The 15198-nt window shown below is 40.8% G+C and overlaps 2 protein-coding genes across 2 annotated transcripts; both read left to right on the forward strand.

Moving 5' to 3' along the window:
* The first annotated feature begins 8128 nt into the window (after positions 1–8128).
* On the forward strand, positions 8129–9140 carry LOC119560418. The gene is made up of 3 exons (XM_037873854.1): positions 8129–8597; positions 8655–8777; positions 8937–9140. Exons 1-3 carry the CDS (start codon positions 8293–8295, stop codon positions 9070–9072), a joined length of 564 nt encoding a protein of 187 aa, XP_037729782.1. The 5' UTR covers positions 8129–8292; the 3' UTR covers positions 9073–9140.
* A 299-nt stretch (positions 9141–9439) lies between these two features.
* On the forward strand, positions 9440–14485 carry LOC119560416 (serine protease 7). The gene is made up of 5 exons (XM_037873852.1): positions 9440–9694; positions 10287–10673; positions 10731–10839; positions 11216–11502; positions 14118–14485. Exons 1-5 carry the CDS (start codon positions 9601–9603, stop codon positions 14420–14422), a joined length of 1182 nt encoding a protein of 393 aa, XP_037729780.1. The 5' UTR covers positions 9440–9600; the 3' UTR covers positions 14423–14485.
* The last annotated feature ends 713 nt before the right edge of the window (positions 14486–15198 follow it).

Consider the following 15198-nt stretch of genomic DNA (forward strand, 5'->3'; position numbering starts at 1 on the left):
ATAAGAGAATCTAACCTATCCAGTGTTTACATTGCTTATAGTCTTACGAAGGTTAATAATCAATATCAACTTAAGAAAAGTTATATACTAAAAATAACCCGTAAATAAAATGTATTATAAGTAAATGCGAAACGTTCTGCTGAGTAACTTATTTTGAATTTTAAGCATCAGAGAAAATGACTTTTCTTTTATCTTTTTGACCTACTTAGAGTGACACTTCGATTGATTTTGTTTTAAAGGGGGTTTACGCGTGAGGGCACCCATATCTTTAGCAATCTCCCAAGTATGCAAAGAAGTCCCATGTGGTTTTCCAAGACTTTAGTGAATGTTAAATCAGTTTTGCGCATATCGTTATCTCCCCAGCCGAGCATCTCCGATGTCAGCCACTTTGCCTGAAAGCTGACAGTGTTTGGGCTATTTTGTATTAGAAAAGATTAACTTCGAGCCGAATGTGGGTCGTTGGTGCTTGGAGGCAATGCAAATTACCCGAAATCTTTCTCGGGCGAAAACTGTTTGTTTGTCTAGTTCGGGTGCTCTTAGAACGATTTTTGTTTTCTTTTCCAGTTGGCAACTCAATTGAGTGTAAAACAATTTCATTAAATTGACAGTCGTCGCGTTGCTTCCAGCGCACCCGACTTTTCTTCGGGTGTGTTTGTGTTTGCTCAGTCGAACAGTGCCATGGGGACCCAGTGTCCTCCTTTTGGCCACATTCATTTATTGAACAGTGGCAGCAAACCCGGTCCCAAACGATCCCGATCCGAACCGAATGGAACCTCATCATTGTGGATGCCGTCTGCTCCCCGGGTTTTGTTCTATTTTTATTATTATTTTATTGTCTGGCTGCATTGTCCTTGTGGGTGGGTGCGGTGACCACAGCGAGGACCTTCTTGCCATTGCAATTTATCGCATACGCTTTGGAAACATGTTCGCAGGCATTTTTATCATTTCCGCATTTATATGGTTTCCGCTTGAGCTGCAAGCAAACTAAGAAGTGGCTTTCTGCCTTATTGCCCCTGAGATTCCCCCATATCCCTCAGCGACCATCCTCCATTGGCCATCCTCCATCCGGGATGTCCTAGCCGCTGAAACAGAAACCGAACCTCTCTCAGCCGAATGAATTGTTTAGGTTTAATTTATTGTACCGAGATTGGTTATGGGCTTCTGACCGGGTCGAAATCACACAGTAACACACATATTGCACTGGCCGAAATGAATGACCGGAAAGGGGGGAAATCGATGGGAGGTCCAAGGCCGAAGTTCGACAAAGTTTCAGTTTTCAGTTTGATGACATCAATTTATTCATAAAACCAAGATGCAGAAAGATAAATGGAAATGTCTGTGATTTCTGAAGCGATGTAAAAGAAGGAAAGAAATGTGGCGAATTTCCTAGCAGGACGTTAATTAAATTGAGCTTAGGTCAATATTGAAATTTTACCCAGAAATGTAATTTAACCACGTAGTACTAACTTAATTCAGAGGCTGTGTAAACCGAATTGTATGGTAATAATTGAAGAAGTCAATTTAACTAGCTTAATAAGTTTATTATTATGGTAGTAAACCATAAAGAAGAGAAAACTTAAATAATTCAATTAAATTGATTGATGTTAATGGTGATAGCTACTATTATAATTTGAATTGAATTGAATTTAACTGACAGGACTTGTTTAAACGCATGCTTAAGGGCAATCATAGCCATTAAAATTAAATGTTTAAACTCAAGAATATGAACACAAATATATACACTAAGTGCACACATCTCACGAAATATTATTTTGAGGTTCCTAATCAAGTTCTATTGAATCTTCACAAATAAGTGAATCAATCAAGGTCTTACTAAAGTGTTTTAAAATACTTTTACAGAATCATGAAAGCAGCCGTACAAAGTGAGTACTTAAAACAAATGGACATTTATATAGAAGCAGTTTCCCCGGGCCAAAGGCACTCACAGAACTTCTTTCCTGTGTAATTTTCAATAAAAAATACAGCACTGTGAAAGACAGGAGGCAAAAAATTACAACTCTCACATTGTGTCCACTCTCCTCCATTAAAAAATGGCAAAAGGGGGGCCGGGGTCCGAAAAGCGAGGGACACCAAAAGGGGCAGCAGTTCTTGTTAAGGGTCCAGCAATAAATCTCGGCAGCTTGTGCTGTAACTTAAATTAAATGCTGCAAAATCGGCTGGGCAGCGGCCAGCTCGTGTGGACTCCTGAGGAGGAAAATGTCAGGAAAAGAAAGGAAAATCGCGCCGCACGCAGCCGACTTGAAAAATGAGAGGCCAAAGTGCACCGAGACGTGAGCCGGGCGAAACAAGAACTGAACCCAAATTAAATAGAGTTTTCGAAACAAGCGGCTAAACATGCTGCAATTGCTGGCTCTGTCCGGAGGATCAGACGACTTTCTCCGACTGCCATTACTCAGTTTTTGCATATGCGAAAGTCGGGTGGCCGGGAACGAACCTGCACGTGGCCAACAAAACTGTTGGCCACTTTTTAGCAGAAAAGCGGGAAATTTATGGCTGCCAGCGTTCTCGTGTTGGCAACTTTTTGGCCACTCCTCCACCTGGAAAAAGGCGAAAACACTACGTATCCCACACGTAGCGCATAGAAGAGTTAGATTGGCAAGCCAAAAAAAGGAATAAAATGCAAACAAATGAGTTTTCCCCATCCAAACTCGGTTATTAAACGAGGTAAACTGAGCGCTCCCTGACTATTCAATTTGCGTTAATGGCCGAAATATTGGCAAGGCAGGGCTCAATGGGCCCCTCAGTTATGGCATGAATATTTCAACGGCGCGCTGAAGTATTTCGCAGGAAAATCGGCTTACATCTAATTTGATTTTGCCAAATTATATTTTCATAGAATGGGGTCAAATAAATTTCGTTTGATTTATTTCATTCCGGTGCGTGGCATTATTCATGATAAATTGGGAGCTAAGCGTCAGCAGCGCTGCCTTTCATGTTCGCAACAATTGCGTTTCGGCCAGACAATCACCGCCGAAAACCAATCTAAAATTCGCCGCCCAAAAACTGCATTAAGTGGGCGGCAAGCGCCGTAAATTAATGTGCTGGCGAAACTATAAAATTGAAATTATGGCAACTGCCAACTAATGAACAGCGATAAAAATAAATACAACGCTGGCTCCTCCAAACTGCCGGAGAAAGTTCGCCACTTGCACCTGAATGACTTTCGAGCCAGCTCAGAAACTATGTCAATACATTCTGGACCAGAGTTCAGAGTCATTGCTTCGAACTCGTCCCAAGTTTTTGAAGTTTCCGTTGCGAAAAGTGTAGCATGCCTTTGTGCGTCTTTTTTTGCGTCGATTGAGAAATTGCCGAGCACTTTGCCGAGCACATCCGAGAGGACTCTCTCCCGAAGGCGCTTCGGCTCGCGGGAGCTTTCGTTCTCTTAGTTTTCCGGTCTCTTTCCGGCCTTTGCAGACGCTCTTCGCGGTGCGAGTGCGATGGGGATATATTGCTTGCGCCGCGAAAACGAGATAGCAGCCATTATGCTATCCTACTCTCACGGCGAAAGCTCTCTCCTCGGAGAGGACCGCCACTTGTGCCGCCTGGGAATAACAAACCCCAATAAAGCTTGCTGACTTTCAGTTTGTCAACACGAGGAAAACAAATAATGAATTTGAAGTTCAAAACTATGGGCAGTCCTAGACACCTCTTGCACCTGAAAAATTAACACACTTTTACGCTTAAGTAAGTCCCGTTAAGCTTATGGTAGGTTTAATCTCTTTAACGCCATATGATTTCAAAGATTAACACCTAAGCCTAACAAGTTTTGCCTTATCATTTGCCTGATTATGCATATCAAGGCTGCTTATTAATAATATCTTTATAGTTAAATCAAAAGACTAGTTTTATAAAACAAATGCAGATGGACTGTGCTTAGGGATATTAAATATCATTTTTTAATTTAAACAAGTATTAATAATCAAACTATTTTATTTTTAACAAAATTTAAGTTCTATATAGTTTTAAAGATACATTTTTCTAATTTGGCTTACGTTCTACATAGTAAGACCATAGTATAATAACAATTTATGTTGGTCCTTAAATTGGGCCATGACTTCATCCAACTCTAAGTATATAAATTCAAAGACACGGATTTTCTAAAAATTATATAATTGTTCAAAAAACGTTTAAGGTTTTATGACTTACAGGGAAAGTAAAATTTTATTTATGGGCAATGTTTTTAACTTCAACACGCAGTTTAACTGTGTACAATTTCAAATTGTTAGGAAAAGCCAGAAAACTTCCTCTGCAAAAATTACAACTTTTCTTGTGCCATTCATTTAAACACGTTACCACTTATAAAATTAAAATAAATATTAATCATTGGTCTTCTTATGTAATAAAATACCCCAAAACCGCCAATTAATGTTGTTAAAAAATTGGCTTTGGGTGTTTAATCCTATGTCATCAATTATAAAAAAAATATTTAAGAATTAATGGTGAGCACTTTAACTATTGTAATTAACAAATTAAGGTCTTTTATGTAAAACGGAATGCTATGTTAGCAAAGCAAAAAGAATGCGGACTTTTAATTAAAATATTTCGAGGCTTATTTAAACTGTTATCGAACAACTAATTTACCACCCCTAGCACAGCAAGTTCAACTTTTAACTTTTGTTTGAGTGTAAGCCGCTGAGCTTGTGTTTGTTAGCGGCTGGCACATGCAACATTTGGCATTGTTGGTAGGCGATGTTGACTTGTTTCCTAGTCGCCGCTTGCTGTTTTGGGATTTGCGCCGGCAAACGAAAGGCTGCGGTGGGGTGCGGAAATGCATTTCGAGTCCGCTGGCCATTGTTGTTGCACTTGTTGGTGATTGTTTGTTGTTTGCCCCGCCCACACACACACACCCACTAAGTCGACAGGGGTGGCGGGGAGGGGGTACCACATGGGCGACAGCTGAGTGGGGCACGTCTGAGCATTTAAGCGGGGAGGAATGTGGGTTAATGGGTTTTTAGTTGCCCTTTTCATTACTCAGCAGGCAGCCACATACGCGCCAACTGCAAATTGTTTCGTTGTGCGAAATGCTAATCAAATTGCATTCCACGCGCTCCTTAAGCCTGTCCAAAGACCCCCGGAGTTTCAGCCAAAGTTTGATTGGCTTTCGGCCGGGGTAAACAGCTTCCCCTTCTGGCCGAAAGACAACAAAGCCCATATTCCCACAAAGTTCTGGCCGCATAATAATGGCAACAGTTTCGTTTCTCACGCTCCGCTGATTAGCATGCGAAACACGTCAGGTACGCACACTATAAAAAAGGATGACTGAAGAAAAAATGATGGCATATCCTAAGCTATTGCATCTTAAAACAAATATTCAGCACTTAACAAATATTAGCTTGTGTTTATTTTAAATTTATGAGGTCCTTGCAACTACTTTGCATATTATTTTAAATTCAATTCAAAAAGGATCATTTGGATCCTGAAATATTCGAGAACAAAATGCCATAATGCTATCTATGCTGAGATTTTGCTTACTTTTTTCAGTGCATTCGCACGCATCAACCTACAAGAGAGTGCACAGCTAATTGAAATTTAATTTAATGACCGCTCTGAGCACGTGGAAAACCTTCGCTGCGATGCAGCCAGGCGTTGGAAAATTCGTGGAACTCGCCGCGCCTTCCATCGCTAATTTAATTAGCAGCCGTATGCAAGCAGGCAGCGATTTATGAATTACATTCCCGTCCGAAGAGGTGCCACGTGAAAGGGGAAAATGGGAAATGCTGCACTGACCAAACCGTAAAAACGCCACACAAAACGAGAATTTTCCTAATTGAACATGTGTCCGACATTCAGGTGCATAGTACATATATGCAAGTACTGCAAGCGCAGACACAAAGTACACCTTTGCACTGGGCTCCTGTTTCCACTCCACCTCTTCACAGTTCATTAATATTGCGGGGCGCACTGGGGAGGGTTTATTGGAAATTAAAAGCCAACTTCATTTGCGTTCTAGCTGGCACTGTTTTGTTTTCCTCACTCCGTTTTCCCATTTCCACGGCAGTTTCCCATTTTCCCGGTGCCAGCTAATTTAAATTTTTTGCTTGTTTGCAGTGGAATTTATGCTTGACAGCGGGTGGAGACCACACAAATTGAGGCATAAATTCGGATGCATTCCCACATCTTTTCTTTTTTAATTTAAACATTGCTTTGGCCACGAATATTAACTAATAAATATTCAAGCTCAGAGTTTTTACGTCAAGGTATTAACGGCATACATGTTTTGACAGTTGCACAAGGCAAGTTATATTCTTTGGGTATTAACTTTATTTTTCATCAGCTTAGAAATGTTTAGAATAATTATTCTGATACCTACCACTTTTAAATTAGTTCATACACATCCTCAAGTAAGACACAAAACCTTACGGGAAGCAACATTTTTCATGGAAAATATATTTACGTATCCTTCTTTTAATAAGTGAATGAACACTTAATGAAAACCAAAAATGTTATTAACTCAGGAAAGCAGAAAATATTTATTCGCGTTATTAAAATTTCTGGTTTTTTTCTTTTCACATTTTATACATAAGCCCGTTAAATTTCGCAAAAATATTCAAGCTTGAAATCCGTGTTCCTGCAGTTAAAATTTCCCTGTTGAGGTCATAAATAGCGCAATAACTTTAATGGCAGGCACTTGATGGACACTCGAAAGTGTTTTTAATTTCAATTAATATACAGGACACTCGAGGGTAAAAACACAGACCCAGTGAAATCGACACACAAGTGACTCGGGTCCTTGACCAGGACTCTCCTCAATCTCAATGGCTCCGAACGGAAATCAACTCAAGTGGCGTCTGCCTTTGATAGCCGGCCCGTCGCCCATCTGCAGTTGCACGAAAAAGTCGGAAAAAGCGGTAGCAGCTGAAAAGGACTCCGTAAATACCTTAAAGTTGGCTTAAACTTTCGCCAATGGCCAAGAAAATTAGCAATGATACCCCGTCGTCGGCTTAAGGGCTCCTGGGCCATAATGGCCTCATTAAGGGTTAAGCCAAAGTTAAAGTTTCAACGCTGGCAAAAAAAGTGTACCGACATGTTCTGTGCGGCTGAAATATCCTGCCCTAAGCAGGAAAATTATTAAACAATGCCCAGGGACTGCAGGACGAGGAGGAGACGAGGCGAGCCCAGGATGATGACAATGAGGACCCTGGTGCATGCAGCTATGAGAATGGCAAAGTGCTGACCTAAGCCCACAAACAAAATGGTATACTATGGCACTGCGACGAGACAGCAAAAAAGTGTCACAGCAGTTCAACACAAAAACTCAAATTCCGAGGGCCCGGGTTCGACTCCGGCTAGTAATGGTACTGGTACTGGTACTGAAACTGAACCCGGACCGACGGATGGACGAGTGGACCGGTGGACATGACGAAGTGTCAGTGGCTCAGAGCAACGAAATCCCAATGTAGCCAGTGATAAGGCCAACTACAGAGCCACGTGTTTGCTTTTCAATTTGTGCCAGCAGTCGGCTGTGGAATTATGAATAGGCCGGCACAAAAACAAAGCGCCCAACAGCAGATAGACATCGTGAATGGGCCAAGTGGAACGGCTTTCTGGGGGCCACGAGGGGTTAAGGGGACTGAAACGGCTAGGGGGTTACACGGAGCGTTGGAGCATTCATTGAAGCTAAACAGGATGTAAGATGAGGGTTAGGCGGAGGTGCTGGGCGAGATTCCAGGAATGGAATCGGTCGGGATGAGATGAGATGGGGGAGTACGCTTCGATGCCAACAGGCAAAGGAAAACAACTTTTGCAAAAGTTGTACTCGATTTGTGTTCTACTTTAGAGCTCCTGTTCGTCCTGCTTGTGCTCTTCTTTCCTGTTTTTACATCACTACTTATGGCAAGCTGCATCGCATGAAATGCAAATGTTAATCTGCAAGGGTTCAAAGTCGTCCTGGATGAGCATACAAATTTTATGGTGAGCTCTCTGATCGCTCCAACAATTTCGATAAAAAGGGCTCAATGTATAAGAACTACTCAATCAACTCAATTTAGGAGGAAGTATGGGTGTAAATAAATATGGAAAGTTGTTCCAATCGTTGGTATATTATTAGGTTGCATTTAAATAAATCCGACTTTTTTCAACTTTTGAGTAAAATGTCAAAAAAAAGTGTTGGTCTGAACTATCAAAATTTATATGAACTTTTTTTTATATAACAAACCAGCTTGGCCTAAAATTCATACACTTACATAGTAAGACATCAATAAACAATAACACATAAACACATTTTCAAAAAATAAAACTCATTCAGAGATAAGGCTACAAACAACCTTTAAAATGGAAGAAGTACAGGAGCGGAAAACCATGATCCTGGAAAAGAGAAAGCTCATGGGGGACAAGAGGATGAGCATGGGAATGAAGTCATTCTATGCTTCCTTTATTGGGAGCATTTTTCGAATGAGCGACGAGCCGCGAAACTCGTTTTCGAGCATGTTTAAGCGACATAAGGCTGATAGCAAATATGTGGTTGCCGATTTTAGGGACGAAGCTGTGGAGGAATACGAACCCATTTATCAAACCGTATTCGACGACAACAGGGACCCCGTGCTTGAGCCCACGTTTGCGAAACACCGCATTCCCCTGTAAGATAATAAATAGGATCTGTTAGGGCTCTTACATTATTATTATGACTATTTTAGGCAAATTCGATGTCTTGAGCGTTATCACAATTCCAAACTAGGGTACGCCAAGCAGTTCAAGCGGGAAATACAACTCCTGATCGACAATCAGCCGACGGCCGAAGATGCCTGGCAATTTGTAAGGTATGCCCTTAATTACGCTTTTACGTTGTTTTTGTGATTATTCCTTTTTGACTATATAAGACTTAGAATATTATAATATTATATCCTATTATAACAGCAGAAAATTTTATACAAATTATATATTTAATGTCCTAAATTTTTAACTTTGATATTTTGTAGGACCATGGCTTATACCACGCTTTGGCCGCCACTGCATACAAGGAAAGAGCTCAAGATTTTCGAAAAGGACTTTTGCAAGCTTACCCCCACTGAGCAGAATCGCTACAACAAAATAATGTCGACAAATTTTACATAATTGCACTAGTGTCTAACATGTAATACATTTTTAAACACAAAAAAGTATTAAAAATTTAATTTATAAAACCTTCAAAAGTTCTGTAAAAGCGAAACAAAAACTGTAGACAAAGAAAAACTTTTGTTTGCCAAACAAAAACTTTTACATGTTGGAGCTGAATATTTCTGGGAGAATGTACAAAACTCTCTGTATGGGTACTTTGAGAATCTGACTCTCAAAAGCTCGGCAATACCATTTCTTGCTCAGCTGTGATAAGCTTAGCTCAAGACTCGGGGGGCTTGAAAGCTTTACTCACGGCTTCTCTGGAGCACTACCTCCCATCTATTATCATCTCCGATCGCATTTAAGGTCTCTCGTCCGTCAGTTCGCGATCAGTTGAGTTTTCTTGGCGTTTCGAAGGCGGTTGTGGTTTAGGTTCCCTTCCCGGTTCTCTGGTTCTCGAGGTCGACGTGCGTAATCACAAAGACGCGTTTTTATTGAACTCGCTGTGCAATTTGTTATTACTATTTGTGGGAAATATCCCGTAAGATGAAATCAACACGAGAAGTGGTGGGGATTTTTTGGGCCACCTGCCTGCTGCCGTTCACCGTTCTGCAAATACAAAGTGTTCAGGCCCAAGGAAGTTAGTACCAAGTTGTATGTGATTCACTCAGAGCTGACTCATTAATTGAGACCGGTACTTATCCACGTTAAGCGCAATAGCTTAACTGGGATTCAATGCGATTATCAGACTTGAACTTTACCAGTTTCCCATGTCAATGACTTAATTAAGCGCACTCGTGTGATTTTAATAACTTGAATAAATTTAATGGTTCCAATCGTCGAACAGCAGATTACGTTATCAAGTACTTACAGATGAGAACGAAGTTAATTGTTTTTTTTATATTATTAATTAAGCAACTTCTTTACATGTGCCTTTAAGGCAATACTTTTTTGGCAGCTGGCATGTAAAAAATAATCAAAACCAATTAAAAAAACAAGAACAAATGTTTAATTAATATTGTTTTAATCATTTTTTGTAATCATATTTTATACCAGTTATTGATTTTTTTATTTGTACTCACCGCTTACTGCGTGCTGCTTACATTTAAATATTTTATTATACAAGTTGTTATCATTGTGAGGTGTTATGTATCTGGAATTTCCCCAGTTGCCTTAATGTCTAATTTTTCAATAATCAATCTTCCTAATCAATCTTTATTTTTGTTGTGCAGCTTGTAGAAATCCCAACCAGGAGCAGGGTCAATGCTTGTCCATATACGACTGTCCACCTCTGCTTTCTTTGGTCCAGCAGACATTTGTCAACCTGCAGGACAGAACTTTCTTACGCGATTCGGTGTGTCCTAATGGAGTGGGCCGAACGCCGTATGTTTGCTGCGTTAATGATCGGAGGTCTGAACCCCAGGAAACCACCTCTGTTGCTCCACCAGTGACGCAAACCAGTTCAAGTCAGCAGGGTCAACAGGGTCAGCAAGGTGAGGGCAACCTGTTGCCCTCGCCACCAAAGTGTGGGCCACACTCCTTTAGCAACAAGGTATATAATGGCAACGACACCGCTCTGGACGAGTTCAGCTGGATGGCCCTGCTGGAGTATGTGGATCGTAAGTGGTGCTTAAACTATAATGATGAAATTATTAATTAAATTTCATTCTGGAAAGGTAGAGGACGGCGTGAGCTTAGTTGTGGCGGCAGTCTAATCAACAATCGTTATGTCCTTACGGCTGCCCATTGCGTCATTGGTGCCGTGGAAACTGAAGTGGGCCGCCTGTAAGTAGTTTACATTCTAATTTTCAAAATAAGCGATCGAAAGCAGAAAGTTTCAGGACAGTTTTATTGGTTTACCTGTTGCCGAGAAAATTCTGTTATACTCTGAAGCAAAACCTTTCCAAATTACTCCAAATGAATTTTATGAAGTTTGTATAATTTTGTTCTACATTAAATTTAATTTAGTTTTCTTTTATTTAACATTGCATATTAAAATGTAGCGAAAATCACATACTAGGATTTGAAATCTACATGACACTGACCTAAATTTTGCTCCACCTGATAAGACTTTGGTACGCTTTCTAAGATCTGAGCTGAATGTACAAGCGTATTAAGCTTCAAGACTTTTTAAAATAACTAAGTTACATCTGTTTTCCAGAACCACAGTTCGGTTGGGCGAATATGACACAAGCAAGGACATAGACTGCATAGATGGCTTATGCAACCAGCCCGTGCTTGAAATGGGCATTGAGGAGCGCATTGTACATCCCCAATATGATCCTGCCAACAAAGACCGCGTCCATGACATCGCCTTATTGCGTCTAGATCGGCCTGTTTTGCTTAATGAGTATATTCAGCCGGTTTGTTTACCTTTGGTCAGCACACGAAAGGCAATCAACACGGGAGAACTTTTGGTTGTCAGCGGGTGGGGTCGTACGACAACAGGTGAGTTAAGTAACACTAGTTTACAAAATGATATCAGTACAATGCTCTCAAGTCGTTAATGACAAGAACTATGTTAACTATGGATGGAACTATAGATCCCGAATATTTCATTAAAAAAATGTATTTATACCAAGTAATTTTTCATAGATAATTATACCCGTTACTCGTAGAGTAAAAGGGTATACTAGATTCGTCGGAAAGTATGTAACAGGCAGAAGGAAGCGTTTCCGACCCCATAAAGTATATATATTCTTGATCAGGATCACTAGCCGAGTCGATCTAGCCATGTCCGTCTGTCCGTCTGTCCGTCTGTCTGTCCGGATGAACGCTGAGATCTCGGAAACTATGAGAGCTAGGCTATTGAGATTTTGCGTGCAGATTCCTGAGCTTCTTACGCAGCGCAAGTTTGTTTCAGGAGAGTGCCACGCCCACTCTAACGCCCACAAACCGGCCAAAACTGTGGCTCCTACAGTTTTGATGCTAGAATAACAATTTTAACTGAAATGTATTGTTCTCATCAATACCTATCGATCGATAAAAAAAAAGTATGCCACGCCCACTTTTACGCCCACAAACCGCCCACAAATTTCAAAAAATCGTAAATAAGAACGTGGATATCTCGGAAACTATCAAGGATAGAGAATTGGGATTTGATATTTAGATTCCGTAGCCTTGTACGCAGCGCAAGTTTGTTACGCAAATATGCCACGCCCACTATAAGGCCCACAAACCGCCCAAGCCTGTGGCGCACACAATTTTCATGCTAGATACAAAATTTTAACTGAACTGTATTGGGTTCGTCAATTCCTATCGATTGACCCAAAAAAAATTTTTCCACGCCCACTCTAACGCCCATAACGCTTAAATCTGCTTTCCGCCGATAGGTGGCGCATTTAAATCTTGCTTTGCTGCTTGCATATCTCCATTTCCCTTTGGTCCCTTAAGCTGAGTAACGGGTATCTGATAGTCGAGGTACTCGACTATAGCGTTCTCCCTTGTTTTATCTTAAGTCTCGAGTTATATCTAACTATTTTGGCTTATTGATATTTTATTTTGAAGCAAATTTTTTTAGAGATAAGCAATTTACAAGCTCCCAAAAATTCCGTTTTAAAAGCGTTACGGGGTTATCTTAAAGTTAACATCGGACATAAAAAAGATGTTTTTAGTATTTTCTAAGTTCTTCTATTTTTATTGGTCGAAATGATTTAAATTTTTATTATATCCCAGGAGATGACATGTGACTTAAAATTCGTGTTGTTTGCAATTGGGGTAAGAAACAAGCAATATCAGATACAAAAAACAAAAAAAAGCCATTAACATTCGGTGATCTAGGGGTCCAAGCTTAAAAGAATCTGCCATTAAAAGCTTGGGAGTACTTAAGCTGTAACTCAGTACTTAGGACCCTCAGAAATATTTAGACAGATTCGCTGGTACAAATGAAATTTAGCACCTTTTTAAAAGCTTAAAGCATAATTTCAAGCAAGAACCAACTTTAATAGTAAAAATCAAACAATAAAAAAAAAATATTTTTAGCCGACCCAATAATGTGTTATTAAGAAATTGTAAATGAAAACAGACAATTGCCCGTTAGTCAGCTAATGGGAGTGCGAGAGGGATGGAGACATGCTTAAAGCAATCCCGTTTTTTTCACTGACACCTAACCTACAGCGCCACCTATCTTAGTCTTCTATAGCGCCACTTGGCCTATAGCGCCAACTAGCCTATAGCGTCCCTATGGGCTTGGTGGCGTGTTAGTGAAAACAGTTTTTTTGCGTGAAAACAGCTTTTTTGCGTCAAGTGGTGTGCAATTGCATAATATTGATTATTATTTGGTTTTAACTTTTTAATGAGATTTCCGATTTCAATAATTTTTAAGCTGTAAATAGATATTGATAATAAAAACAAACTATTATTCGTTTGTAGGCGTTAAAGTAGGCGTGGCACCATGCTGAAACAAAACTGCGCTGCGCAGGAACCCCAAGAATCTCCCCACAATTTTCAAAGAAAACAAGGAAGAACGCTGTAGTCGAGTGCCTCGACTACCAGATACCCGTTACTTAGCTAAAGGGACTTACGATTTTTTGAAGTTTTTGGGCGGTTTGTGGGCGTAAAAGTGGGCGTGGCAAACTTTTTTTTGGGTCAATCGATAGGTATTGATGAGAACAATACATTTCAGTTAAAATTTTAATTCTAGCTTCAAAACTGTAGGAGCCACAGTTTTGGGCGGTTTGTGGGCGTAAGAGTGGGCGTGGCACTGTACTGAAACAAACTTGCGCTGCGTAAGAAGCTCAGGAATCTGCACGCCAAATCTCGATAGCCTAGCTCTTATAGTTTTCGAGATCTCAGCGTTCATCCGGACGGACAGACAGACGGACAGACGGACATGGCTAGATCGACTCGGCTAGTGATCCTGGTCAAGAATATATATACTTTATGGGGTCGGAAACGCTTCCTTCTACCTGTTACATACTTTCCGATGAATCTAGTATACCCTTTTACTCTACGAGTAACGGGTATAAAAATATTAACTGAAATGTATTAGTCTCGTCAATTTGAATTTTCAAGCAACATTAAAAATGGGTACATATTTATTGATTAAATGCTTTATCCCACAGCCCGAAAGAGCACCATCAAGCAGCGTTTGGATCTTCCGGTGAACGACCACGATTCCTGCGCGAGGAAGTTCGCCACTCGAAATATCCATCTCATCAGCTCTCAGCTCTGCGTTGGTGGGGAATTCTACAGGGACAGCTGTGACGGTGACTCGGGTGGACCTCTGATGCGGAGGGCGTACGAGCAGTTCTGGTACCAAGAGGGCGTGGTCTCCTTCGGCAACCGCTGCGGACTGGAGGGCTGGCCAGGTGTCTACACACGGGTTTCCGACTACATGGATTGGATCCTGCAGACGATTCAGCCTTGAGCAGTGTAACGAAGGCCGCTTTTGTCCAAATGATGTTTTAATTAAAGTCAAGTCGAGAGTGTTTTTGGGGCCAGGGCGCCCATCTTTTAATTAACTTGCATTCAATGCGATTTTATCAGCTGCTTCTGCCACGCAGCGTATACGTAATGCGCTTACAGCCCAGCGCCGTTTGCGGTAATTAAAATCGCTGTTCCGAGTTGCTAGGAGTGGAGTGGAATAACTTTCGAGATGCGGACAACTTGCCCAACGGCACCTTCTTAGCGCCCTCAACGATTTTCTATGCAATTTGGCAATGAATTTCTATTATGCAAGCAGCGCTTTTCCGGTTTTCCCGCGCACCGCATCCCAAAGTTTGCACTTGTTTGCTGGCTGATTGCATTGCAGGCGTGGCGAGGCTGGAAAACAAAGTAGACAATGGCTTGGCTCATTAATTGTGTGCTCGCAGAAAGGTTAATGATGCCTGCAGGAACCAGTTAGCACGGACAAAGGGACGGTGACGCCTTTGTGGCTTGGGTTTCTTGACCAAATTTACCGAGTAACCGTAAAAGCAGTTTAATGCGGAAGCAAAAATAAGTGCAGGAGTAAACAAACATTTAAGCGATATTTCGTAGAATTTTTTACGAACATTTTTTTCTTAAATCGGTTAGATTACTAGATAATTCAGTCGAAATGTCTTTTTCCACACAACACTATGACTAAATTTAGATAACTCTCCCAGCGCGGAATACCAGGCAAAAAAAACATTAAACGTAAATTGATTTATGTGTTTAAAACCT

Source organism: Drosophila subpulchrella, unplaced genomic scaffold, assembly GCF_014743375.2.
Source record: "Drosophila subpulchrella strain 33 F10 #4 breed RU33 unplaced genomic scaffold, RU_Dsub_v1.1 Primary Assembly Seq354, whole genome shotgun sequence".
In the NCBI taxonomy this organism is placed as follows: Eukaryota; Metazoa; Arthropoda; class Insecta; order Diptera; family Drosophilidae; genus Drosophila; species Drosophila subpulchrella.